The sequence below is a fragment of the Pleurodeles waltl genome, chromosome 8 (assembly GCF_031143425.1).
Source record: "Pleurodeles waltl isolate 20211129_DDA chromosome 8, aPleWal1.hap1.20221129, whole genome shotgun sequence".
NCBI lineage: Eukaryota > Metazoa > Chordata > Amphibia > Caudata > Salamandridae > Pleurodeles > Pleurodeles waltl.
In genome coordinates this window covers 490,868,216-490,895,294 of record NC_090447.1, presented here as the reverse complement: position 1 = coordinate 490,895,294, position 27,079 = coordinate 490,868,216, and the positions used below count along the sequence as shown (strand labels likewise).

Genomic DNA, 27,079 nt, shown 5'->3' with positions numbered 1-27,079 from the left:
GGAGGATTAGGACCAATAGGGATAGGGATGTGCTCCCCTCCCCCAGAGGGAGTGGGCACAAGGAGGGTGTAGCCACCCTCTGGGGCAGTAGCCATTGGCTACTGCCCTCTCACCCGAACACACCCCTAAATTTTGTATTTAGGGGTGACCCTGAACCCAGACCATCAGATTCTTGACGACCTACAAAGAAGGACTGCTTAGCTGAAAAACTCAGCAGAGAAGAAGGACGACAACTGCTTTGGCCCCAGCCCTACCGGCCTGTCTCCAACTTCAGAGAACCTTCACCAGCGACACATCCTGTGAACCCAGCGACCTCTCCCAACTCAGAGGACTGCCCTGCAACTACAAAGGATCAAGAACTCCCATGGACAGCGGGCCTGTCTAACCAACTAAAGAAGAAACCATCTTTAAAGGGACTCTTACCTCAATCCAGAAGAGGGAGTCTCCACTACTCTGCACCAGACGCTCCTGGCCCGTGTCCAGAAAATCTAACGACCTAGAGAGGATCCCCAGGCGACTGACGACGTGTCCACCCTGGCTAACCTCTTTGCACCCCCCACGAAGACGCCTGCAGAGGGAATTACGAGGATCACCCTGATCGTGACTGCCGGGGACAAAGATATCCGACGCCTAGAGAAGCACTGCACCCACAGCCCCCAGGCCTGTGAGAAACCGACCACCGGTGCAGCAGTGGCCAGCAGGCGGCCCTCGCCCTTGCCCAGTCGGTGGCTGGCCGAAGAAGCCCCCTGTGCCCTGTCTGCAACGTCTATTGCCCCCTGGATCCCTCCAATGAATCCTATTACAAACCCAATGTCCTGTTTGCCCACTGCACCCGGCCGCCCCTGTGCCGCCGAGTGTGTGTTTTGTGTGCCAACTTGGGGCCTCCCCAGTGCTCTACTAAAACCCCCTGGTCTGCCCCCAGAGGACACGGGTACTTAACTGCCAGCAGACCGGAACCGCAACACCCCCTGTCTCCATAGGCACCCATGTTATTTTGGATCCTCTTTGACCTCTGCATCTGACTGGCCCTGTGTTGCTGGCGCTGGGTGTTTGGGGTTGACTTGAACTCCCAATGGTGGGCTAGCTATGCTCCGGAGACTGAATTTGTAAGTGCTTTACTTACCATATTAATCAAACTGTACTTACCTCCCAGAGGAACTGTTGAATTTTTCACTGTGTCCACTTTTAAAATAGCTTATTGCCATTTTATGAAAAACTGTGTACATTACTGTTTTGGTTCAAAGTTCTAACTATACTATGCAAAGTACCTTTCATTTAATGTACTTACCTGCTAAATGAATCTTGTGAGTCTAAAAATAAATTTACAAAATAATATTTTCCAATATATAAACATATTGGCCTGGAGTTAAGTAATTGAGTGTATCTTTTCACTTATTGCTTGTGTGTGTGTACAACAAATGCTTAACACTACCCTCTGAGAAGCCTAACTGCTCGACTACACTACCACAAATAGAGCATTAGTATTATCTATTATTGCCTCTCTCAAGCCTCTTGGGGAACCCCTGGACTCTGTGCACACTAAATCTAATTTTGGTATAGTATGTACAGAGCCAGCTTCCTACACCCCAGCTCTCACTAAATGCCATATCACTTAGCTTCACCCTGGACTTCTCCTTCAGAGAACATACTGCCAAAAAAAGAAAAACTGCATAGTAACAGCTCTCTTTTCTAAAGTTAGTCAGACTGTTTCTTCCAGAAACCAACTTCAGAACTGCTGTACAAGCCCTTGAATTCTTGAATAGGTGATAGTAGTGTCCTACGCCATGTCCTCCAAGATTCCCCATTGGCACCCTTGGGAGGCATCTTACACACTGCAGCAAGATTTATCTAGGGACTGAAGAAATATGACCAAATCACCCCCACCCGGAAAGAACTCTATTGGCTCCCCTTGCCAGTCAGCATCATCTTAAAAACCAGCTGCATCATTTACAAAGAAATCACAACCAGCACACCGCCACCTATCTTATAAACAAGCTCTCCATCTATCGTTGACTGTTCTTGGCACACGTGCAGCCAGGATCTTTAGTGCAGGAAGGCTTGGTACTTCATGAGTTAGAGTTGTATTATATATCAGTGAAGCTTCATTGGATGACAGGATGGTTGATCCCAGCGGTATCGCCAGAGGTGAATTACGTAGGGGCTGACCTGGGGGAAGGTCCAATACTTTATGGATGGAATGTGCTGTCCACTCAGAGGACTGTTACTGTTGGAAGCTGCTAGGTATTGCAGGTGCAGATATTTGCAGATTACTAAACAAAGATATGTGTATGCCCCAAACACTCCCCACTGGGCGATGCCAGGGTTTTAGAAAGTGCTGGAAACCCAGAACTGCAGGTGTTAGACTGCACATGGTTTAGTGCAGATTAGGCTCTTATCAGATTTGGGCTCTCTTGCCTTTAGCAGAACTCAAAGCAGAATATAATCTATAGGTGGGTCAATTTGCAGGTCATGCAGTATTATGCAAAGCGATGATAACATCATGAAAACAGTTGCCCACTCAACCAAAGACTGACCACACACTGTTGATATTACTGTCTTGGGGGGACCTACACATATGAAAAATAACATATCAACCTATCCAACTAAACACTGAATTAGGAGAGGAATGTTTTAAAAGCTGAACGAGAGGGCTGAACTGGGCACTGAGCTGGAAGAGAAAGAGCTGGCAACTGTGCTCAGAAATGTACATGGGGTTTCAGCTATGTTCACTGAAGCGATTTAACTCCAGCAGACCGCACAGAACAGTCCCTGAATTGTCTAAAGATTGCTGCCACTGCACATCTCCTGATCACCCTTTTTATTACAGAGTTTGGCAGTGCTCATGGTTAACTCTGTATTGAACACAGGTTGGGGGGGAGGGAGTTAATCCAGTAACGGATAAGTAGAAGATGGCCAGGCACACAAAAGTTGTGTTTGCTGGATCTTATGCCCAGGTCCGGGGGGAGGCAAAATCACAACCTGCTTCATTGACCTTGCAGACGTTCTTTCATGAAGAACTACTACTATGCTGGAAACCACCACACTCACAGTCACTGGTGAGATGGCGGGTTCAGGCTCATAACTGGACCCAGGAAGGGAATGTGGCAATTAGGCACTCCGTTAACAGGGCTAGGAAACTGATAAACCTGACCGAATGGGAGTGTGGAATTTTAGAAAGTACCTACTTGCCCAAGGGTCAGAATGCTTTGAAGGTTTTCTTGACCTGCACTTGTTCCTTTTAGTGCTGTGCAGTAATTTGACACATTTTTACCAAGTTTTCATATAACTGCTCTAACAATGGTATCACTGAGAATATGCCAGGGGCTAAATTATATAAATGTTTGCATTTTATGCCTCTAATGTTTCCATTTCTTAACCATTCTCCTGCAAAACTACTAACAGTGGCTGGAAGAAAGAAGTGGACATTCCAAAGAAGAAATCACTACGAGTCAGTGCACACCAACCATGTAGAAGTTTAAGCACATTCATCAACTCTTCTCCAAACTCTTACCACTATGGAAAGGCATGGGAATGCACTCCTGACAAGGGAAAGGTGTAAAAAGGGTTAATAGCTGGAAGAAAGGAGGTTAGGAAATGTGAGTCTGCAATCACTCAGCAGATTTTCATGTGAGCAAATATACAGATGTATATTTCTTCATGCAAAAATTAAATTCACAATTGTTTACAATAATTATTTTTTCCAGGCTTTTATTCTGCAAACTCTTGTGAATTTCTGAAAATGATTAACCTACATACACCATGTAAAGGTCATATCATACTGGTGGACACTCTTTGCAGCTTTCATTAAGAGTATGGGGCTTAATGTGTACTCATTTTGCCTACAATGTCTTACCCATTAATGGTTTTACTCTGATGCCTCCTTATTTTTATTTATTTACAGATTGGCTTGCATTAAACAGGTGTTGCTATATGATGTCTTACAGAAATGGTAATTTAAAGCTGCACAGTAATTTGCAAAACATTCTTCTCCAGCACCAGAAAACCCTGGTCTTCACCCCTCCTGCTACTGCCCAGCTGCGACCCTCCGTGACCTCAACCTGGGGCCCTCCTTTATATGCTGCTGCCTCACCCCACCACACAACTGAGAAAGCGTTCTTTGCTTTCTGCAGGTTTTCCAGCACTCACCGCATCCACACCAACAGCACCCTATACCTCTCTCTCTAACACTCACATTGTTCCACGGGCACTCACACAACACTATGCACTTGTGTGCATGCTCCTCAACACCTGCTCACTCAAACACGCCACATAGATCTGGGACCTGCTGTATGACAAGGCCTTGGACCTACTTTTCCCCAAAAGGAAACCAGGCTGGACCTTGCATTAGCAGCCTACATCACCACAGCTATTCTCCCGCAAAGCTACTAGATCGTGAGGCAAGACAGACATCACAAGCCCAGATGTAGAATCACCATCATGCACAAGAACATCAACATCAACTGCACCACTTTTACGAAAATATCATCCTCCATCAAGAAAAACCTGTCGTTCAAACTCCACGTCACAGCCAGCTTGGCGGCATTCTCAGACTACCCTGGCGGCGCACCAACTTTACCAACTCATCATGGATTTTGCAAATACATCCTACTCAGAGACCTGAACTTCCATCGTAAGAAAGCGCTAACTGAAATGCAAAAGCACTCATCTAAGATCTTAAGTCTAGGAAATCCCGAGACGCCTCACTGATAGCTCAACAACCACCAACTTCTTAACACCACTCAGTCTGGTTTCAGATACAACAGCACAGAAACTGTCTTCACTGCTGTCAGAGAGGACATCTCTATGACTCTGGATAGGGAAGACTCAGTATCCCTCATCCTCCTGGACTTTTCCGCAGCATTTGACACCATCTTCCACCTGTCTTCATCCAACACCTACACAACATTGGAATTCAAGGACAGGCACTCTGATGGATATACTCATTCCAGACTGCAAGGACCTGGAAAGTCAGCCTTGCACCGTAAGGATCCTCCTTGAGCCCAACTTTCTTCAATGCATCCCCCTAAAATCGATTCAATCATAGTGTCAACAAATCGCCTGTACACCTAAAGAACTCAATTGAGCATGGTACACTCCACGTGAACATCTGCTAGTACCAAAGTTAAAAAATAAGGTTTGTTCTTTGACCTGCGTACTAACATATAACCCAAAAGCGAATCGGGTTAGAGCCATTATTGAAAAAAATTGGAAGCTGCTCCTCCCTTTAGGCTTAGATAAACCTATCTTTGCTTATAAAAGAGGCCGTAACATCTATGATTCCTTAGTACATGCCCCATTCACTTCGAACAGTAAGAAGAAAGCTGATCTGAGAAGTATGCTATCCTTACCCCTATCATTGGCCATTTCCCATGCATGAACTGCCTGGCTTGCCAATATACAGAGAAGAGTAGACAGGTGAAGTTGAATGGTAAAATACACTACCAACGTTGTTTTTCAAACTGTAATACATGCCATGTGATATATTGCATTACATGTCACATGTCCGTGTTCACTTACTTATATTGGCCAGATGACAACCTGCGAAAACACGTATACTCCAACATATGTCCAGGATCAGATGTGCGGCACGGGGGCCCCCCTCGGTTGACCACTATATTGAACAGGACCATTGTCCAGACGACATCAAATGGTCTATTTTATACGTAATTGACAAAACAAAAACAGGCATTTCACTACCTTCCGCTTTGGATAAAATGGAAGCTCGTCTGATAGGACGATTCGGGACCGCCAGACGGGGTTTAAACGATTTGTCCGAGATGTGGGCCCTAATTAAAGTGTAACTGTTTTACACTGGTTCTATCTATATATTTTGTGTTGTAGAATATGCTGTACAGAATCAGTCCCAGAGATGTATACTAAGTCTGTTTAATGTTATTGAGGATATTGTCTGTTGGGTGTTTTTCAGTGTATTATGAATGTTTCTAAATAATATATTTTGTGAAGATAGAGATTGATTAGATAGTCTCTATCAATAATTGTTGTAGAGGTTTTACTTATGACTTTGTATCTATTATAAGCCCTCGAATTATGTATTGCTTGTGGAGTTTGTCCAGTGATTACTTATTCATTTTTGTTGGTATTCCTTTTTTGTTGGTATTATATTTGTAATTAGCCTTTTACTGTCAATAACATGTTAATAGGTATGGGTTTTGTTTTAAAAAGGCCCTCTACTTTGCTATCATCTAAGCATGTTAAGTTATCTGACCTTGGAAGGAGGCGGCAACCCTCGTTTTGGGCAGGAGCCCTTTAACTTTGTTTCAGCGCTCCCGCCTGGCGGGACGCGCACAGGAAGGCGGGGGAAGGAGGCAGCAACCCTCGTTTTGGGCAGGAGGCCTTTAACTTTGTTTCAGCGCTCCCGCCTCGCGGGACGCGCACAGGAAGGCGGGGGAAGGAGGCGGCAACCCTCATTTTGGGCAGGAGCCCTTTAACTTTGTTTCAGCGCCCCCGCCTCGCGAGACGCGCACAGGAAGGAGGCGGCAACCCTCATTTTGGGCAGGAGCCCTTTAACTTTGTTTCAGCGCTCCCGCCTCGCGGGACGCGCACAGGAAGGCGGGGGAAGGAGGCGGCAACCCTCGTTTTGGGCAGGAGCCCTTTAACTTTGTTTCAGCGCTCCCGCCTCGCGGGAGGCGCCCGGGCATGTCCTGCGCCCGTCAGCGACCGGAGGAGGCCGGGCTGGGCCATACCATTTTCATCCTGACTTCCGAGGTTTGTGACCAGCGGACGAACATACTTTAGCCACCCGGATACCTTCCCAATATAGGTGAGCAGTACTTTAGGCCCTCCTGGCGTTTCAGCTTTTCTAAATAAAGCCCCAGTAGAGGAAAAACAGGGTGGGATCAGGAGAGGAAGAGCACCTACGGAAATAGACTGTCAAACTTTGGGGCTGGACTTAAGTGTCTTATTAAAGCAAGATGGGTAGACGGAAGGGGGGGATGCCTTTGGAAAAAGCCGGCAACAACAAGACTCTAGATGGTTTCCTCCAAAAAGCGGTAGGGGCATTAGAAAAAGAAATTGAATTGGTGGAGCGCCGTCTGACTGCCCCCCCACCAACGGAGGCTCCATCGAAAACTCCACCACAACCTTTTCACCCACCCGCTTTTCAGCCTGCCCCGGCAACTCCACCTCCAACTACCCAAACTACCCGAATGTCTGTTGCAGAGCCCCTGGACAAGGTTATATATCCCCCAGAAATTACACAGCCTATGTCAGATAGGCCTGCACCCTCCCCAGAGCATAGCTCAAAGGGCAAAAGGAAACGAGGGGAGGTAAACTAAAAGAATAAACGGGCCCGTGTTTTGAACTCCCCCAATCATGCCGTGCCTACTCGGACCAAGGACTGCACACCTGCCCAAGCTACTAATAATGGCAGCCTAGACATAACCTTTATAATAGATTTTATAAAAGAAGAGCTCTCCAAAAAACTATACCCTATAACAACTCGCCTATCAGCAATTGAGGAGAAACTTGACGTTCTCATTAAACTTAATCAGCCAACCATCTCTTCCTCACTAGATTTACAATATTCGCAACAACATTTTCCCCCATGCCCTCCAGTCAACAGTGCCAGTAGCCTTTCTCTATCATCAAGCACGGTCCACAATTCTCAATCACCTTGCCCTGATTCTTTGCATCAACCAGTGAAGGCTCCTACTGCTAGACTGGCTAATCCCCCTAAAACTTGGCACTTAAAGAGTGATCCCCTCTTCCCAAGGCGGACTGATGAAATTGCTTCTTCCATGAATACGGGCACAAAACTGCACAGGGATCATACCCACCCTTCAGCAGACCGGATGCATAGGGATCTAGGAACCAATATGAGAACTTTACACCTACCACCGGAAGCTTGCCCTTATGTGCTTGTTATCACGAATGTTCCTAAGCTTAAGCCTAATATCTCCGAATCATTTACAGAACTGAAAAATAAGGTCATCCACTGGCTACATAGATACGCTAGATTTGCTTTTTATATGATACCCTCAATATTAATGGTGAGGAGGGTGGGTTGGGTGGGTCCACTCAAAAACTCCAGTACAGGGGACTGTATTGTTATTAACTTCGATGCGCCTTCCCTTGTCCAACAGCTTTCCTTGAATGTGTGTCATTCTAACCCTCTAGGGGGAGTAACCTCACTTTGTAGGCTCCAGGCTTTCTACCCTCACAAAGCTGTACCAGCTACTAAGGGGGTAACAATGTCACCCAGAGGTCCCACTAGGGTACAGATGCACCCTGACTCTCAGCTGAGACGCAGCCCTTTTTCGCTCTCGCTTTCTGAAATTGATTGACTAAAAGCCAGCACTGAGTACAGTTCATTTCAGCCTCAAGGTTCAAATAATTGGGATAAAGAGTACCCTATAGTCGGAAATATTGAAACTCACGAAATAGGGCAAGGCAATCCTGAGGTCGAACAAACCCCTACTGCAGACACCAGAGACCCTACGCCAATTTCCGCACTTGCTCAGCCAGATCTTTCTAAAATGGAAATTAGTATTTGGCTTTCCTCCTGTGCCCAGAGTTCTGAAATCTGTATTGGGGGTGCAAATAAGGAGCGCAAGGTGATTGAGACCAATTTAGCCACAGATTTATTAGACCTCAGTAAACTTGGATATTCACCACCATCTCAGACACCCGAACTGCTCACGCCACCCCCGATCTAGACAGGGCAAGAAATATTTTGGGCAATATTGTAGTGGGAAATCCAAACGTGGCTGGTATAGATAGGATTGAAAAGGGTATAAAACTTCCCCACGGTACTCCATTTGCAAGAGAGAACCCTGTGGCTGAAGCTCCCCAAGACAAAACAGATGGCCTAGATACCATCCTTAGTTGGAATATTGCAGGGTTGGAGAATAAAATGAACAACCCTGAATGGGGCAAATTCATAGACGAACATAAAATATGTCTTTTCCAAGAAACATGGGCACTGGAGCCTAAATACAGAATTGGTTACAAAAGTTACTGGGTCCCAGCAACTAAGGTGAATTCAGGGAGACCCTCAGGTGGGCTGCTTATATGGCTTAGCTGTTCCTTTAAATGTCGGATTGAAACAATTGACTTGTGCTGCCCTGATTTAATGGGTTTATCAATATCATCCCTTAGTGAGAAACCACTTTTAATATTCAATATTTATAATAGGAGCCTGGGTAGCAAATATGAGTCCGACACATTGACTATTTTGGGCAGCTTTCTTTCTTGTAAATCACCTTCCCACTTTATTCTTATTGCCGGAGATTTTAATGTCACTTTTGAACCCTACTTGCTGGCCCAGGAACTATACAAAGATGAAGACGCCTACTGGGGTATCCCTCACTAGTATCAAGCAAAAGACCAAAAATAAATAGATTAACACATCAGGTTGTGGATATTACACTGGCACATGGCCTGCGGGCCTGCAATGGTCGTTCCCGCTTGGACCCTAATCTTCACCCTACATTTAGGCGCGGGACACAGAAGAGCCAGATAGACTATATTTTGCTTGACATCCGCCTGTGGGGCTATATGGTTGATATGAACATTGTAGAACATGAGGAAAGTGACCATGAACCATTGATTTTATTTCTTAGGAACCTATTACCCCGACTTGAGGTCTCCTGTTCCAAGACCCATGAACAACAGCTCGCACTGACCAACAATAGACGAAATGTTAGATGGGAATCCCTGAGCACCGACACAGCCACCTTGGCATCTGTGTACAGGCAGTTGGCTGATCACATGGATCGTATATATCTCAGCCTTTAGAAGATAGTGGTGGGCTTATAGCAGCCCACACACAATTTTTTAATTCTCTAAAAAATATTTTTACTAAAGAGTCTGCAACAGAAGTTAAAAAGAAGTGCAACGCAAGGTGGTTCAACGCCGCATGCAGGGAAGCACAGCACAAACTGCTGAGAGCTTTAAGAGGAGGCCAGTCAGATCATATAAGGGAAGCCAGGAAAGATTATAAACAGGAACAAAGTAGAGCCCGTAGGAGATGGGATGAATCTAGATGGGTTTCCCTCCTGGAGTCTGCTAAAATAAATGACACCTCGAAATTTTGGAAATTGGTGGCTGATGCCAGCGAAGAACCGAATTGTTCGCCTGGTGCCTCAATACTCCCTGTAGAGTGGACAGATCACTTTTCCCGATTATATTCTGGGATCACTGGTGTTACTTCCAGGGAATTGACCCATACTATGATTACTGAGACCCCCAAAATTGAATTTACCCTGGCAGAAACCAAGGCTGCGATCACTTCACTGAAATGGGGAAAGGCCCCCGGCCTTGATAAAATACCAGGCGATTTATACAAGACAAACCCAGATATATGGGCCCCATACCTGAACCTCATTTCCAATGCGGTAACTGCAGGAGCACCTGTCCCGAGCTCCTGGATGGGAGCAGAGATAGTTCCCATCTTTAAGAAAGGTAACCCCTCTAATCCTGTTAACTACCGCCCAATCTCCTTACTTGACAACTTCCAAAAACTTTTTGCAAAGCAAATTTTGTCCCGTCTAGAAGAATGGATTCTGGAAACCAATGCCATTTCTGATTTGCAAGCAGGGTTTAGGCCAGCAGTTAGTACCATAGATCAGGTGCTAAGATTTTTAACAATAAAATGGAAGACTGTGGAAGTAGGAGGGGGCAACCTTTTTGTAGTTTTTATTGATCTTAGAGCCGCGTTTGATTTGGTCCCCAGAAACCAGTTATGGCTGACATTAGCCAATATGGGTGTCCCACACGGCCTCTTGGAACTTATCACACGACTACACGAGAATACTTATGCACAAATCAGGAGCGGTAAGGATGGCGATCTAACAGAAGCAGTGGCTATTGAGAGGGGAGTCAGACAGGGGTGTGTTTTGGCCCCTACCCTTTTTCTTCTATACATAAATAATTGTATTAAGTATTTAGCAAATTGCACTAATGATTCCCCAAAGCAGGCCGGGACCAAAGTTCCATGTCTACTTTATGCAGATGACACTATCCTCCTGTCTAAATCGTCCATGGGAATCCAGAATCTGGTTAACCAGTTCGGTGTATTCTGCAGAGATTACGGGTTAGACATAAATGTTAAGAAAACCAAACTCATGATATACAGTGCCCCGAACAAGAAGCTTAGAGCAAATATAAAGATGGATTCAATTCATCTGGAGAGGGTAATGGAATACGATTACCTGGGCACCAGACTATCTGATAAGGGCAGCTGGGATGCAGCTATAGGGAAAGGGGCACTAACAATCAGCCAAAGATGTGGAGTGATAGGACGTAAGGCTTGCACTGCAACAAGTCCCCCTCTGACCCTTATCTCTGAAATTTACAAAGCCCAAATTCGTGCCGCGGCCCTATATGGAGCGGAACTTTGGGGATCTCACAGACAACTGGACACTCTTCAAATCAAAGAAAATAATTTCCTTAGACACATATCCAGACTAGGGAAGGGCATGCCGATGCTCCCCCTAAGACTGGACCTGGGTCTAAATAGTATTAAAGATACAGCATACTTAAGACCACTTCTGTACTGGGTCAGACTATGGAAAACGGATGAACTCGAACCCTTCAGGTCAGAAGTTAAAGAACTATTGCCACCTTGCTATGGATGGGAAAAAGTACGGTGGCTAAGGGAGATGAAAGCGGCTTGGGTCAAACTGAATTTATCCCATTATTGGGAGAATCCCGAGATGATTCCTGGTAACGCTAAACGCCTGATCAAAGACCGTTATTGGGAAAAAAATCATGAGGAATCTCTCGGCTCAATTGGGTTAGGTCGGCTGACAGCAGAGTTTCTGCTGGTCAAGCACGGACCTCTGCCTGAAAGCTTCCTGGATCTCCCTATACCAGCCCGTGCTCGCTCTTTACTACTTCAGTTCAGATATGGAACATTGGCAGTCAACAGCTTCACGGCTTGCTGGTCGACCAATAGTTCTTTATCTGACAAATGCATAAACTGCCATCTATGCAAGGAAACTTCTGAGCATGTCCTATTTTTCTGTCCTTTGTACAAATGCCCTCGAGGGAAGTGGATTATCCCTCTGTGCAAAACACTGTTAACACAAAACCGAAACAGTGTGTATATAGAATATGTAAATATGACACTTCCATGCTGATAGAGAGTTCTGTTTCTAAATATTTGGCAGCAGCATGGAAAATCCGCAGTAGGATCATTACAGATCTTAATCCACCGGTTGAAGAACGGTCTAGAAGTTAGCGAATTAGCACCCTGTTATATTAGTCTGGGATTTTAAATAAAACTATTAGTGCGACCTATCGAGGATATAAGACTGTATCCCCGAGCATGTTGTCTAGTGGGTTACCCCAATTGAAGTGACTTATAGCTCCCCAGCATATATAATTTTATAAATGGCAAGATGCAATTTATTTGATCAACTTATTTAAGAGAACTGATTAACTTAGGGCTCCATTTTCCACTGGTTGACTTCTAACTTTTGCTAATAGGAGCTATTGTATGTAGTTTTTATGTCTTATTTTATGTATAAACCTGTTTTAGAATGGTTTTTATGCTTTTAACAATTGATTAGTATTATTTTAGCATTTAGCGTCTTGCATAGGGTAAGATTCAGAGACTATTTTGAGAGTTCTTTCTTAATTATTTATGAAACTTTTTTATGTAGTTTTACGAACCGTTTTTTTATTTTATATATAAGCGGTGTACTAATTGCTAATGTCTTTTTTTTATTCTTTTATTATGCAATGGTTTATGGCTTCTATCCTTTTGTATGTATGATCACTTTTAACTTCTCAAATGGTCCAAATCTGGACCGAATAAACTATTGATTGAAGTTATCTGACCTTTAGCATGTTTGCAGTTACCCTTCTTTCGCACATTTCAAAATGGCCCCCACAGTTTTTGAGGCAGGAGGAGTAATACATTAAGTCCCCTTCTTGATGTTTACTGAGGATGCGTAGCCCAGGTTACGGCCCGACTTGTTGCTTATTTAAATGCACGCCGTTCCAGCGTACAATATGGCGAAGCTCTCATTTCTTCTGAACAATGGCTGGCAACTTCGTGATAAATAGGTAGGTGCCGCGTGTTTTGTTGCGCTCGCGGCTGACAGGCTTTTGGTATTCCTCTAAACCTGTCTCAGTAAGCTTATGTTGTTTGTATTTTAAACAGCATCAGTCCGGTTGCACACACTATTGAATTATCGTTTGTGCTCCCTATGAATCCATCAAGTTAAGGTTAGTCACTTGGCTTACGCGTCTCTCATACTTACTCTTAGTTACTGAAACATCACAACTGTTGCTTTGTTTGAGGCTAATATGTGTCTTTGTTATTTACTTAATATCATTATGATTTGTTTATATTTTCTACTTTTGGTGTGGTATACCTCTGGGACTGGATTGATTGGTTTTTAAGACAACATTTACTTTAACTAACCATATGGACTATCGCTGGGGTTCAGCCTGATTTAACTATGTTTTGTACATATAACTTTTTAATATATATTTTTATTTTGGCTTTTTATTTGTTTCACTATAAATAAATAAAATTACGTGCACATATTAGGTTATGTTGGTGAACAGGTGTGTGTTCCCCAACACCTGGTGGGAATTATGATTGTTAAGATTATACATTTTTTAGTTAATTCCTTGTGTTGTTGTATATATAGGCACTGTCTTCATTGTCCTGAGGAGGCGGTAGTTAATAAGGCCGAAACGAGTCGACTATAACGTACTATGGAGTGACTGTTGTTATTCCTGAAACATTTGGATTGAATAATTGGTGGACTGGATCGGACTTTTATTCAGTGATTGACTTTTTTCATTGTAGCAGGATACCTTCCCTCCACAACTGTCACTACCTGGAAGAGTGACTGCTTGCCACTTGATGGTTAAGCAGCCTATATTTTATGTATCACGGTGCTCGTTTGGAACGTTAGGGTTGTTTTGATTTGTATATAATTTGATTTTGTGATTGAGTTCTTTAGGTGTACAGGCGATTTGTTGACACTATGATTGAATCGATTTATTTGTAATAAAGAAATTACTATTCAGTAAAAAATTGAGTTTTTTGCTTAGATATTTTGTATAGATTTATCCCTGTTAGATATTTTGATTTTCACATTGTTATTGTCCCTAATCCAGTGGGGTAACAGGGACCTCCCCTCTCTCTGTTGGTACATGATCCCCCTAGCCAGCATGATTGGCTCTCACGGCATCAACAACCTCTCCTATGCCAACGCACAAAACGTACTCTCCCTCATGGACAAGACATCCAGTACCTGGATCAAATTCAATGCCTGCATGACTGAAATCACCCACTGGAGGAAAACCAACTTACTAAAGCTGAACACCGACAAGCCAGAAATCAAGATCTTTGGGAACAGCATTTCACTAACTCCCATGACTAGACTCTTGTGATCCTCATCAACAGCAAACTCAACATGACCGCCAAGATAACAGTCACAGCCTCATGCTTCCATACCATGAAGATGCTGAGGAAGATTTTCAAATGGCTCCCAATAAGCACCCGGAAAACTGTTAGGCATGCTTAGGTTACGAGCAAGCTGGAATATGGGAACACCCTCTATGACAATCAACAACAAAAAAAAACTCATCAATAGGCTGCAGACCATTTAGAACTCTACAGCCAGAATTACTCTCAACTGCCCACGCTGCACTCACATCACTACACACCTGAAGGAACTCCACTGGCTCCTCATTCATAAAAAAGCACAACTCAAACTTCTCATCCACACTTATGAAGCACTGGCCAACCATACCTAAAAAAATGTTTTTACTTTCACAAATCTTCCAGACACATCCGGTCATAAAGACTACCCTTTGCACAAATCCCACACATGTAGGAACCAGATCCCGTGGTTGAACCTTCTCAACCATTGCTTCTAAAGCATGGAACGACCTGCCACTACATACAAGAGCCTCCTCTTCACTTCTACAATTTTGCAAGAAGCTGAAGGCCTGGCTTTTAGAGCTGTCCCATTAGGTCTTAGGTTTGGATATGCTCATACCTGCTCAGCGCAAAGATATCCTCTTGGGTGATTTTGCGCTCTACAAATCTGTATCACATAACATTATGTATACATTTAATTTTGAAAGTAAACAGCCAACAATCTTTCTTTCATGCTTTGGCATGCATCTGCATATAACAAGAAGCATTCTGGGAACCCTGACAGTAATGCAAGCAGTTACGCTTACAGATCACTGAATTTGTTTGGAGCCCTCGCAGAAAAGACTTCATTCATTAAAGATGCATAAAGTTTACACAACTTGGACATAAAGATGTAAATTGTGCTTTGGTGGCAGACAATCCTCTTTCTTAGATAAGATTGTGGCATTGGAAACTTACAGCTAGAGGGTTTCTCCTGCAGGTGGTCTGTCTTTTTTCAGAAGAGTTGGGGGGGTTGGGGCCCACTGCCTCACATCCCAGCACAGTTTGCATCTTTGCATCCTGGTAAATGTAGTTCACAGTTAGCGCTTACTTCAAAATGATCTGTAGTTTTTCACCAAATGTGGGGCACACATTGCTGTATGTCTCTAGACCTTCATCAGTACAGAATAGAGAACAAAGAAAATTCATCTGGGGTTGCTGGAAATACTGCCAAATTCCTCTCAGGTCAAGTACCACTCACAGGCACACAGGTTCATCTCCAAAGCTCGTCAGCTCATTGACTCAAGGGAGCCCTTTTAAACAGGAAGGGGGGGTTGGGAGCACACTGCCTCACATCCCAGCACAGTTTGCATCTTTGCATCCAGGTAAATGTAGTTCACAGTTAGCGCTTACTTCAAAATTATCTGTAGTTTTTCACCAAAGTTGGGGCACACATTGCTGTATATCTCTAGACATGTGTTTCTAGGTTCAGCCCTTCATCAGTAGAGAGTAGAGAACTAGTTGACAAAAGAAACATGAAATCTTGTTGTAAATGACACCAAACAACTTGTTCTGAGCCAGGCTACAGGAATTCCAAAGCCCAGCCAGTAGCCTGAACCCTGAAGTACAACTTAACTTGAACATTATGGCTTGAATCATAAATTCCTTTCTGCCCCAATCAAGGTTGCCAAATTAAAGCTACTATAAATACATTAAAAAAAAAACTCCAAAAGCTCAGACACTTTAAGACAACCATGTCGCTTAGTGCAATGCTGCACGCTTTCAGTAAGTTGGAGGTACTGAAATAGCCACCCGGTGGGATTCCTTCATGAGGCTTTTTCTCTCATTTAATAGGTTTATAAATATTATCACTCTAACTCTCTTCAACAGGCCAAGAAACACACCCACTTCGGTGCACCACTTCCAGGTTGGACAGCACCTCACCAACTACAGGGCACAGAACTAACTACTCACCATTGTTTTTAAAGCTGTACCAAGCAGAACCCCATAATACATCTCCTAACAGACCCCATACGACTTCATGTTCTTAACATTCAGCCAACTTCCACCTTTTATGGTTCCTATTTACTCCCATGATCCATTTAAGTCCAGGTCTTTAGAGCTTCCATGCCTTCTTTGGAACACCCCCCTATTCCAGCTCCATGCTCTAACCACTGTTACTTGATGAAAACAATAAATCAAATTGCATATGCTGAATCTTTCATGGCTGAACACACTGGGAGGATGAAAAGCCCTCACCTCCTTCCTTACTACCACAGTGCTGAAAGAATGTCTCAGTGAAATGGTACAACAAGATCTGAAATATGCAGTGTTTGCAAGATACAGGTTCGAAATCAGGAAAGGTTGACACAGCTTTCAGTGTTTCCGACTTCAGTAGTCAAATACAATTACGCTGTGTAATATTCACTTCCGATATTTAAAGCACTTACAAATGCCAGAACACTGTGGTACAAAGAGATACATGAAACAAGTACTGCCACCTTTTATCGTGTATCTCAGTTCTAACTATTAACAGCATTTCTCTTAAAAGGGGTACCTGATCCATTAAGTATGGTTTATAAAGATCAAAAGAAAGATGAAACCGCATTCATTTGCCAGAGTCATTCAGAGTTAACAGTTTCAGTTTGATATAACCAAACTAGTATGATGAATCTGAAACCTCATAATCAGTTTGATTGTTAGGCCAAAACTAAACCCCCAATCTCAAGAAAGTCCACAGTCTGAATATACTACGCAATTTAGAAAAATGAATATTACTTACCGAAGACTCACTATCTCGTATGAGGAAGTCCCCCTCCATTCCCCGCTCATTTAGCGCACATTCTGCTTGATGCCTTGTGACATCCCCATAATACCATGGTTTTCCTGCAAATCGTCCTGCAGTAGATGGGCCAGTATAACTTATTTGAGGTACGTAAGTAGTTGTATTTGCAGGACCATCACTTAAAACAACAACATAGTTTTTGGGAACAAGACCTATTTGTCCTCGAGAAGTTTTACACTTCCACCACTCAGGATCATTTTCTGGTTTTTCAATTACTTCCATGGTTTCACCTTTTTCAAAGTTTAGCTCTTCTTCTGTGACGGAACTGAATGGATACAATGTCTGCACAATATGAAGGACTTTAGTGCTCTGGCCATTAGTCATTGATGTCCCTTTGCGTAGACTATGGAAACTTGGTGAATCTGCAGTTGCTTCCTCTGTCTCTTCCATCACATAGTTGGAAGGAAACCAACCAACCTGTCCATTGTAACTACCTCGCCACCAGCCATCGCTGCATTTTTCCATAACTATCACACGGGATCCTTTCACAAGGGATAGTTCATCCTCCCTTTCAGCTACATAAGCAAACTTGACAAAAGCTGGAATGTTAAGGTCATAAATCCTATCTGCGCTGCTGCCGTTGGATGGATACTCTGCATCTGTACTTGGGGTTGGAGAAGAATCTCGAGCACTTGTCTTCCGTCTCGTTTTACCCAAACCTATCAGGAAAAACACAAATGCTCAACTGTGCATAGCCATGTAAATTAACGTACATATGGTAGATTAATTAGAATACAGCCACAATGCAATCCTGCTCAAACCAACAAACAATTTTGAGAACAAACATGGTTTGACCAAGAAATAACAACACTGATTCGAGAGAAGTCATTTGTAGCGTCACAGTTGGCCTAAAGTCAAATTACGTTTCTAAACCAAGAAGACAATTCTTTTAAGGAGAGGCTTGGTTGATATGGGCAGCCTCAAGTGCATTTCAGTTTCTTTCCTTCACTAATGAAGGATGGAACTAGCTATGCAGATAGATCTGTAACCAGATATACAATATGTCTAGTTGCATAAGGGCTGTCCCCTGCATATGTATCCTCTGCTTGTTTTCACTCACTGGGGTCTTCTTTCCTTTACAATTTCTGTGGTTTGTCATATGTAGCAGTTGCATGGCTTCAGATGTTAATTGATGTGAACATTATGAAGCAATCCAGTATAATTTTAATGAGCTCTACGAACTTAAACTGCAGAAGTTGGGTTTTTCCTTTGTGTCTTAAGGTTTGTAAAGATTTATCTAAATTGTATCTCTTTCTTATTTTGCGCATATCAATATATACATGTGAGTTAGGTGAATCTATTAAAACGTTCTTGATATTCTATCTGTTGAAACAATGAGCTATTTTCAACAAATGTTTAACCCTTTTAAAGCAGAGGACATGACATTCACATCCTCCACTGTAAATCTGTAGTGTGGAGAACATGAAAGTCGCATCGTTACACTGTGGCCAAGGAATCTCTATGGTGCTTGCAGCTAGGGTTGTTGTGGTGAAGCTTCCACAGTGACCTTGTGTTTTTTAAAATTTTTCTAATGTGACTGGAGATGGTTCACTGTCGTTATTGTGGAAAGTGAAAGTAAAATGAGACATTCAGAAAGTTAAAGGAGCCATTTGAATTCTCCTAAATTATATCTCTAACTAGTGGATCCCTGCACAAGGATCGCCACAGGAGGAAAGACTCCAAGCAGGGATGGCTTCAAAAGGCAGTGGAGGGGGCCTTGGCCCATAAGCATAGCCAACTGCACCCCATGAAATGGTAGTTTTTTCTTCCTGACATCCACCTGGGAGGTCAAGTGGGAGAAGTTCCCCACAATCTATCCACACTGTACACCCGAAGGGGGCAGTAAACCTACTAGGAACCAGGGAAGCCATTTCTGAACCAAAAGAATGGGGTGGGAGTTGGTAACAGTGTTTCTGCTCATCTGGAGACCAGGCCTCGGGGTGATTAACCTATTCAGACCAACCCAGTGGGAGAAAGGGGGGGACAAAGCTTAATAGGCACCAGGGACTGTCTTTTATTTGATTTTTTAACAAAATGAGGAGAAATGTGGTCTTTCTGTACATTGGTCTTGCCCCCCCCCCCCCCCCCACCCCAAACCTAGTGCCTATACAGTTTTATTTCCCCCTGTGAGGCAGATGGAGGGAGGAGTATACCCTAGTGCCCATACAGTATTTCTGACATCTAGGGAGAACAGATGAGGGTGATAACCCCAGGTGGCAGAAATACTATTAGGCATCAGAAAGAGCCTTAAAAAATGAGAGACAAAATGGGGTGTAGCAGTGCAGAAAGAGCGTAGGTGAACCTTCTAATCGGTCACCCTTTGGGGATAGAAAGAATGCCTGGTGCCCATCGGTGGGGGGCACAGCTTAGCAGCAGAAGAGCCATGTCTTGCACCCAATTCGGTTTCACGATTTTTTGCCTAATGGTATGTGGGTTTTGTGCCTTCCAAACAGTAGTCAAATAGAAGGTAAATGTCCAATCTGCTTACCCAGGAGATAAGAAAGACCACCAGGACTAAAAGTTTTAATAAAACGGGTAGTCCTATACCAGCATCAGCAACTGTATCCACCAGCAATTCCTCAGGTACCACACAGTTTTTCTTCATCTCGCAGAGGGCAAGAGTGGGGCATTACCCATTAATTTTGCCCACCTACCAAGGGAAAAAAGTAGGAAAAATAATAGAAGGGGCAACAGAACACCTTGGCTTGGCCCACATCCCCAAATAAGTACTTATGCCCCAGAGGGTGGCAGATTGGGAGGCTTACCTTACTACTGCAAACCCATATGTCAAAACTACACCTAAAGAAATCACAATTTCGCATTTCTGAAACCTTAACACCCACTGGAGTTCACAGTGGTGTGGCTTGCATGGATCCCAGCAATTTTTCTTTCCCAGAATGCACTGTGAGCATCAAAGTATGGGTTAAAAGACAAGGGGGGTTATTACAACTTTGGAGGAGGTGTTAATCCATCCCAAAAGTGACGGTAAAGTGACGGATTTACCACCATCCGTATTACGAGTCCATTATATCCTATGGAACTCGTAATACGGCTGGTGGTATATCCGTCACTTTTGGGACGGATTAACACCTCCTCCAAAGTTGTAATAACCCCCAATATTTTGTACGTTTGTATAAATGAGAGAAATCTCAGGCACTTCCAGCTAATGGCTGAAGTCGTATCACCCTAAATTTCTTCACTTCTCCCAACAAAAACACTGCACCAGATGTGGTAACTTCGAAGCACATCACAGGAATGGACCATAACCATAGGAAGGCCACACTGACAATATATTAACTTCACATGGGTCAATATTTAGCTGGTTCTCGTCACCTATGATAGGCCCTTCCAAACAAGTGGGGTACTGTTTTTATTTAAAGAATTGTGTGAATGTAGGACTTTGTCAGGAACAGGAGGAAAAAAAAGGTGCTTTTTTCCAATGTTTGATATCTGCAGGGCATTATGAGTAAGGAAAAAAAGTAGTGGGGTCCATAAAAATTGTACCACCATGGGCTCCCCGGGTGTCAAGTTTTCATAAATGTCTGAGCTTGGCATCTTTTCCTGGGTGCCAGCCTAAATACTGCAGCTAACCACATCTCCAGTAAGACTGAAATTTAATGCAAAAATCTTAGCATCTTCACATTGCAATTTCGGTTCTTTCTTGTCTGCGGTGATATGCCCACACTTACAGGTGAGGAACCCTTTTTCAAGAAACTAAAGGCAGGAACTACACTTGTGTTGTGGTACATAGGTAGCACCTGTACTGCACTGTTCTCTCTATACAGATTAGTCTACAATGGGAGTAATGGATTTCAGAGCACTAAATGATAAGACATTTATGTTACTAGTGTTAAATTAATGAGCGCAAGCGACCCGTGAACCACGCTAGAAAGGTTCGCGATGGGGGGACAGAATAAATATTTACTACAAATCTGCAGGAGGGGAGATTCGCCCCTCTAGGCAGCCAAAAGGGAAGTGATCAAGGCATGGGAGCAAGTGAGGACATTCCTCAGAAGGAAAGATGAAATTACAAAGGAATCCCTTTTGTAAATATGTCCATGCTTCAAAGTCGCCCTGAACAGTTTTTAAAAAATAGAATTGCACTGGCATCTTCAAAATAGGAGATATAGAAAGGGCTAAAAGAATCAAACATTTTCACAAAGGCAAGAAGAATTTGAATTACCCTCAACCGAGGAATTTAAAAACATAAAACTATGTCATGCACCTGCAAGCAGTTCCCTAAACTGCGGTTCGATTCCTTAAGGTCGTCCTCCTGAACACAGGGGCTGATGGAGTGCTGATCAAAAAGGCTGGGTCTGCTAATTATAGTACTCTCTGCTGAATAACGCACCAGAGATTACACTCAGTTTTCGTGGTAGATGGTTAACAGATCTGGGAACATTACAGGATATTGACTGGGGTGTGATGCCAATACACTCTATAAAAAATGCAAACCGAGCGGCACTACACCTTATCTAATTAACAATACCACATAAAGAACACTATCTCAAAACCAGGTTGTTTGACTTGGGAGTGGTCCAATTGAGAAAATGCCTCAAAAGTAGGAAGGGGGACTGTTTATTTTTAAAACATGATAAAGTACTGCAGTGTTTTTCACATGTTCTGAAGCAGTCTCTTTCCATGAGTAGCTCGTGAGCTACTGCTAGCTCTCCTATTCCTAGATCTCGTGTGCTAAGCACAGCATACTAAAATACAAGCTTTAGCTTGTTTAAATATCTATATATATATATATATATATATATATATCTATATCTATATCTATATCTATATATATATATACACACACACACACACACACACACACACATACACACCAAAACAGAGTATGTAATCAAGACAAAAATGTGTTTATTTTCATAACTCATAAGAGGATGTTTGGTGAAAAATGCGTGAATTTCCAAAATATAATTAAAGCTGATAGCTGAGTGATAAATCATATGGCATTAGCAAAGCATATTATTTACATGATATGAGGAACACTGCAGCTGAACCTGGTACATTTTAAAGATGCAGAGGCATTCCAAACCGGCTAAGTATTTTTTTACATGAATCCTGGCAACATTGCCTGATTGCCTTGGGGTGATCACTGCTGATTATCTTGTATGTGGTGGCCACTAATGTAACCTTGTCTGATGTAGTCACAATTACAGTAATATCAGCTCTGGATGTTTTTCAGTAATATAAGTAGCTATTATTACAGAAAGGGCCGGAGACCCTTATTCTGGAGGGAAGTAAGGGACACTCTTTCCCCAATGTAGGCTGTGGAAGTCCACGACACCACAATTCATGGTTCTAGACATTCCAAATGACACAGATATGGTGAAAAGGAAGTCAACACTAGGGTCCCCAGGCCTGATGATAACGAGCCAAGATATATTGAGGAGACGTGGAAATGCACAATGCCCAATAGCAGAGATGGTGTGATGGTATGGGCCAATGTATAAGGGCAGAAAAGGTGGCTTATGAGTGTAAAAGATGCCCTACAAGTTTCAGAGGATTTAGGGACCTAGGGAAACCACACTGGACTGTTTAACAGCCCAGCGGTAGTGACCAACACTTATATTAGAATATTAGGTGAGGAATAAATGGGTGAACAAACCCTGAAACATATGTTGATGAATGGACTTTACTGTAACTATGATTACAGAATTGGAGGCTCAACACATAGGTCCTCATTACAACCGTGGCGGTAAATGCCGTCTACCGCCGTGCTGACGGCCACCAACATACCATGACTGCAGCAGTATTCCGTTACGGGTATTATGATCCACACTGAGAAATCCGCTACTATACAGACACCCCCACAATTCCGCCTGATCAGAGGTCAGAGATAAACTGGCCATAGCAAAACCCACACCGTTAAGCCAACAGGAATACGACCACAGTATCACGACCCACGAATCACCACAGCGGTCTTTCAACCACGGTAAAACATTGGCAGTACACACCGCCGCACTCAAAATACACATTTACAAACCACCACCAGATTGGACAATTCAAACTACACATACCTGACACACACACAACACCCTATCCAATATAAAACATACACCCACATTACCCACAACCTTTTACGAGAAAAAAAAGATTGCCAACAGAGAGACACATGAGTCAGGAGCACCCACTAAATCTGAGCCACAGAACACCATCACCCATACACCATCCACGCACCTCACACCACAACACCCCAAACATCACCCCACATATCCCTACACATATCACTCATACAACATCCATGGAACCACAAAGACACCCCAGGTTTTCAGAGGAGGAGTTAAGGGTCATGGTGGAGGAAATCATACGGGTAGAGCCACAGCTATTCGGATCACAGGTGCAGCAGATGTAAATTGCAAGGAAGATGGAGCTATGCCGGAGGATCGTGGACAGGGTCAACGCCGTGGGACAGCATCCAAGAACAAGGGATGACATCAGGAAGAGGTGTAACGACCTACGGGGGAAGGTGTGTTCCGTGGTTGCAAGACACCACATAGCCGTACAGGACTGGCGGTGGACCCCCACCTCCTCCCCAACAACTAACAACACGGGAGGAGAAAGTCTTGGCAATAATGCATCCTGAGGGCCTCACAGGAGTAGCAGGAGGACTGGACTCTGGTAAGTCAAATCTTTAATACTTTGTCCCCTACACCCTACCTGCATGCCATCACAAACTCCTACCCCTACCCTCACCCCATCACTCTACCACCTCACACATACCCCAGTATCACAACCCACTCATCCCAATACCAAGACCTGAATGTAACACCAATGCATGGACTCCCATCACAGACCTGCATGGACACCCATCACCACAGCATGCCCCGTAGAGAGACTCACCCAGCCCACAAAATCACCACTCACACAAGGCCAGGCTGACAGGGAAATCATAATCATACAGGGAAACACACCCATTCACAAGATGACACACGCAGATACACTAACACTGCATTTTCATCCCCACAGGACCCATACTCAATGTCAACGGAGAGTCAGTGCCAGCTACATCCAGTCCCCCCACAGAAGAGGCCCACAGTGACAACAGCAGCTCTTCATGCCTGGATCAGGATGACCAACCTGGCCCATCCGGTACCTCTCGACAGTCGGTTCCCCTGCCACAGTCCCAACCCACCACAGAGCCTCCCCCCTCAGGAAACACTCACCCAGCGGGCCCATGCCACTGTCCCCAGGACACGCCAATCAACAGTGTGTCCACCACCACACAGACCACAGGCAACCCCACAAACACAGGACGATCAGGGCCCTGGGGTCAGTGGGCACACAGTTCAGGGGACAGAAGCACAGGACAACAGGGAAACTGGAAGGACTGCTGTGCGACGGGGGGAGGACAGGCCCAGGGAACCCACTCTCCAGGAGTCCCTCACCAACATCCTGGGAGCATATCACCATTCCCAGGAAACCATGGGCCAGATACTGTACAAGTTGCAGGAGACCCAGCGGCTGCACGAGGGACAGTACCTGGGGAGCAGGGATGACCTCAAAAACATCTACACCATCCTGGTCACCATTGCAGTGGTGCTGGGCGACATGGCCAACACCATGAGGGAGGCAGTGGCACAACAACTGGCCCCTGACTCTAGCCAAACCGATCAACAGCCTTCCATCTCCGCTAGTGGACAGGAGGCCCCGCCACAGGACCAACAGGCCACCAGCACCCCACCCCCTGCAAAAGGAGAACCACCCCGCAAACGATCCCTGCGATCCAGGGAGAAGTCAGAGAACATTGCCAAGACCCTCACCAGGAAACAAGACTCTCCTGATTGTCACCCTTCTGTCCCACTCTGTCACCCTGTCCACTTTCAACTGCCATTGCTCCCCTTCCTATTCCCCCCTCTGACAATGCACTTGTGAGACAAATAGACTGGTCTCTACCCTGGACTTTCCTCCACCCTCACCCCAGCCCATTGCACATCCTCCTCTACTTATGAGCAAGTAAATAAACACCCTTGGAAAAAACACTAATCTGGAGTCTGTCAAATGATTCAAATATGTATTACTTCAACATAATCAAGCATTGCAAGTCAAATGTACAGTCATATATACTTTGAAATGACCTTTGGTGGGCAGCAGTACACATAGCATGAGCCAGAGTGGGCCTCAGAGATCTGAAAATAGAGATGCCAAAGGGTACAGTAAGTGGCCATAGACATAGGGAAATGAGGTTGCTATGGACAATGTCCAACAGATAACTGATAAGTTAACTTATGTTACAGTGTCTTACCTGTGTGCCACTGGAAGTACTGCAGTATTATGTTGCTTCTGTTGTCAACATCTTCTTCCTCTGCCTCCTCTTCCTCACTGTCCACAGGCTCCACCGCTGCCACACACCCATCTCTAGCCTCATCCTCCTGCGGAAAAGGCACCTGGTGTCTCAATGCCAGGTTGTGCAACATGCGACGATGATCTGGCACACCTTCTTGGGTGAGTAGTACAGGGATCCACCTGTCAGATGGAGGCACCGGAACCTGGCCTTCAGGAGGCCGAAGGTCCTTTCAATAATCCTCCTTGTACGCCCATGTGCCTCATTGTAACGTTCCTCTGCCCTTGTCCTGGCATTCCTCACTGGGGTCAGTAGCCATGAGAGGTTGGGGTAACCAGAGTCACCTGCAAATATTGAGGGACAACTGTTAGCCACACACTAACCCTTAGGACCCACACCATACCCATACACCAACATATACTGGGAGGGAACCAGGGCTCACCTATTAGCCATACCCTGTGCCTCTGTAGTTGGGCCATCACATTTGGGATGCTGCTATTCCGCAGGATAAAGGCGTCATGCACAGAGCCAGGGTATTTGGCATTCACATGGGAGATGTACTGGTCCGCTAAACACACCATCTGCACATTAATAGAGTTATAGCTTTTTCTATTCCTGAACACTTGTTAATTTCTCGGGGGGGACAAATGCCACATGTGAACCATCAATGGCACCAATGATGTTGGGGATATGTCCCTGGGCATAAAAGTCAGCTTTCACTGTGGCCAAATCCTCCACCTGGGGGAATACGATGTAGCTGCGCATGTGTTTCAGCAGGGCTGACAACACTCTGGTCAACACGTTGGAGAACATTGGCTGAGACATCCCTGATGCCATGGCCACTGTTGTTTGAAAGGAACCACTTGCCAGGAAATGGAGCACTGTCAGGACCTGCACTAGATGGGGGATACCTGTGGGCTGGCGGATAGCTGACATCAGGTCTGGCTCCAATTGGGCACACAGTTCTTGGATTGTGGCACGATCAAGTCTGTAGGTTATGATAATGTGTCTGTCATCCATTGTCGCAAGGTCCACCAGGAGTCAGTACACCGGAGGATGCCGCCATCTCATATTCAGCCTCAGCGGTTGAAGCCTATGGAAGAAAACGGTGAGCAGTGGGTCATATTCACACAACTATTGCACTTATGATGAATTTCTTCCTTTACATAACCAGCATGTGAATCCGACAATCAGTTTCTGTGCCAATGTCTGCTGTGACGCAGTTAGGTGCCATGGCCTGTGCCCCCCTTGAAATGGCAGCTGCCTGGCCTGTGATGCGGGAGAAGTGGAAATTAGGTCATTCCGCTGGCGTTGTGCGCCGTCGCGGTAGGCAGTCGATGACCGCCACCCAACTTCGCATTGGTTATCATTGGGCCCTAAGGGTTCCAGGAGCCAATGGCGATGTCCGCCGGTGGTGACGGTACGCAGAGCCGCGGACATCACCACCATTTCCTCTCTGTTCAACTGACTTGCTACCTGACCTTCAACAGGAGAGGACCTACACTGCAAGTGCTGCTGTGACCTGTGTCTGGAAGCGACAATGGCTCATGTGTCTGGGGAAAGGGCCCCTGCCTTCACTGCGGAGGAGTTG

The 27,079-nt window shown here is 44.5% G+C and overlaps 1 protein-coding gene across 3 annotated transcripts in view; it reads right to left on the bottom strand.

Moving 5' to 3' along the window:
- Window positions 1-27,079, bottom strand: part of NCK2 (NCK adaptor protein 2) — a 167,258-nt gene that overhangs the window by 71,488 nt on the left and 68,691 nt on the right. For all 3 annotated transcript variants that reach the window (XM_069204455.1, XM_069204456.1, XM_069204457.1), the window contains one exon: window positions 17,130-17,851. In XM_069204455.1, the coding sequence (XP_069060556.1) occupies window positions 17,130-17,851 (722 nt within the window). The remainder of the gene's footprint in view (window positions 1-17,129; window positions 17,852-27,079) is intronic.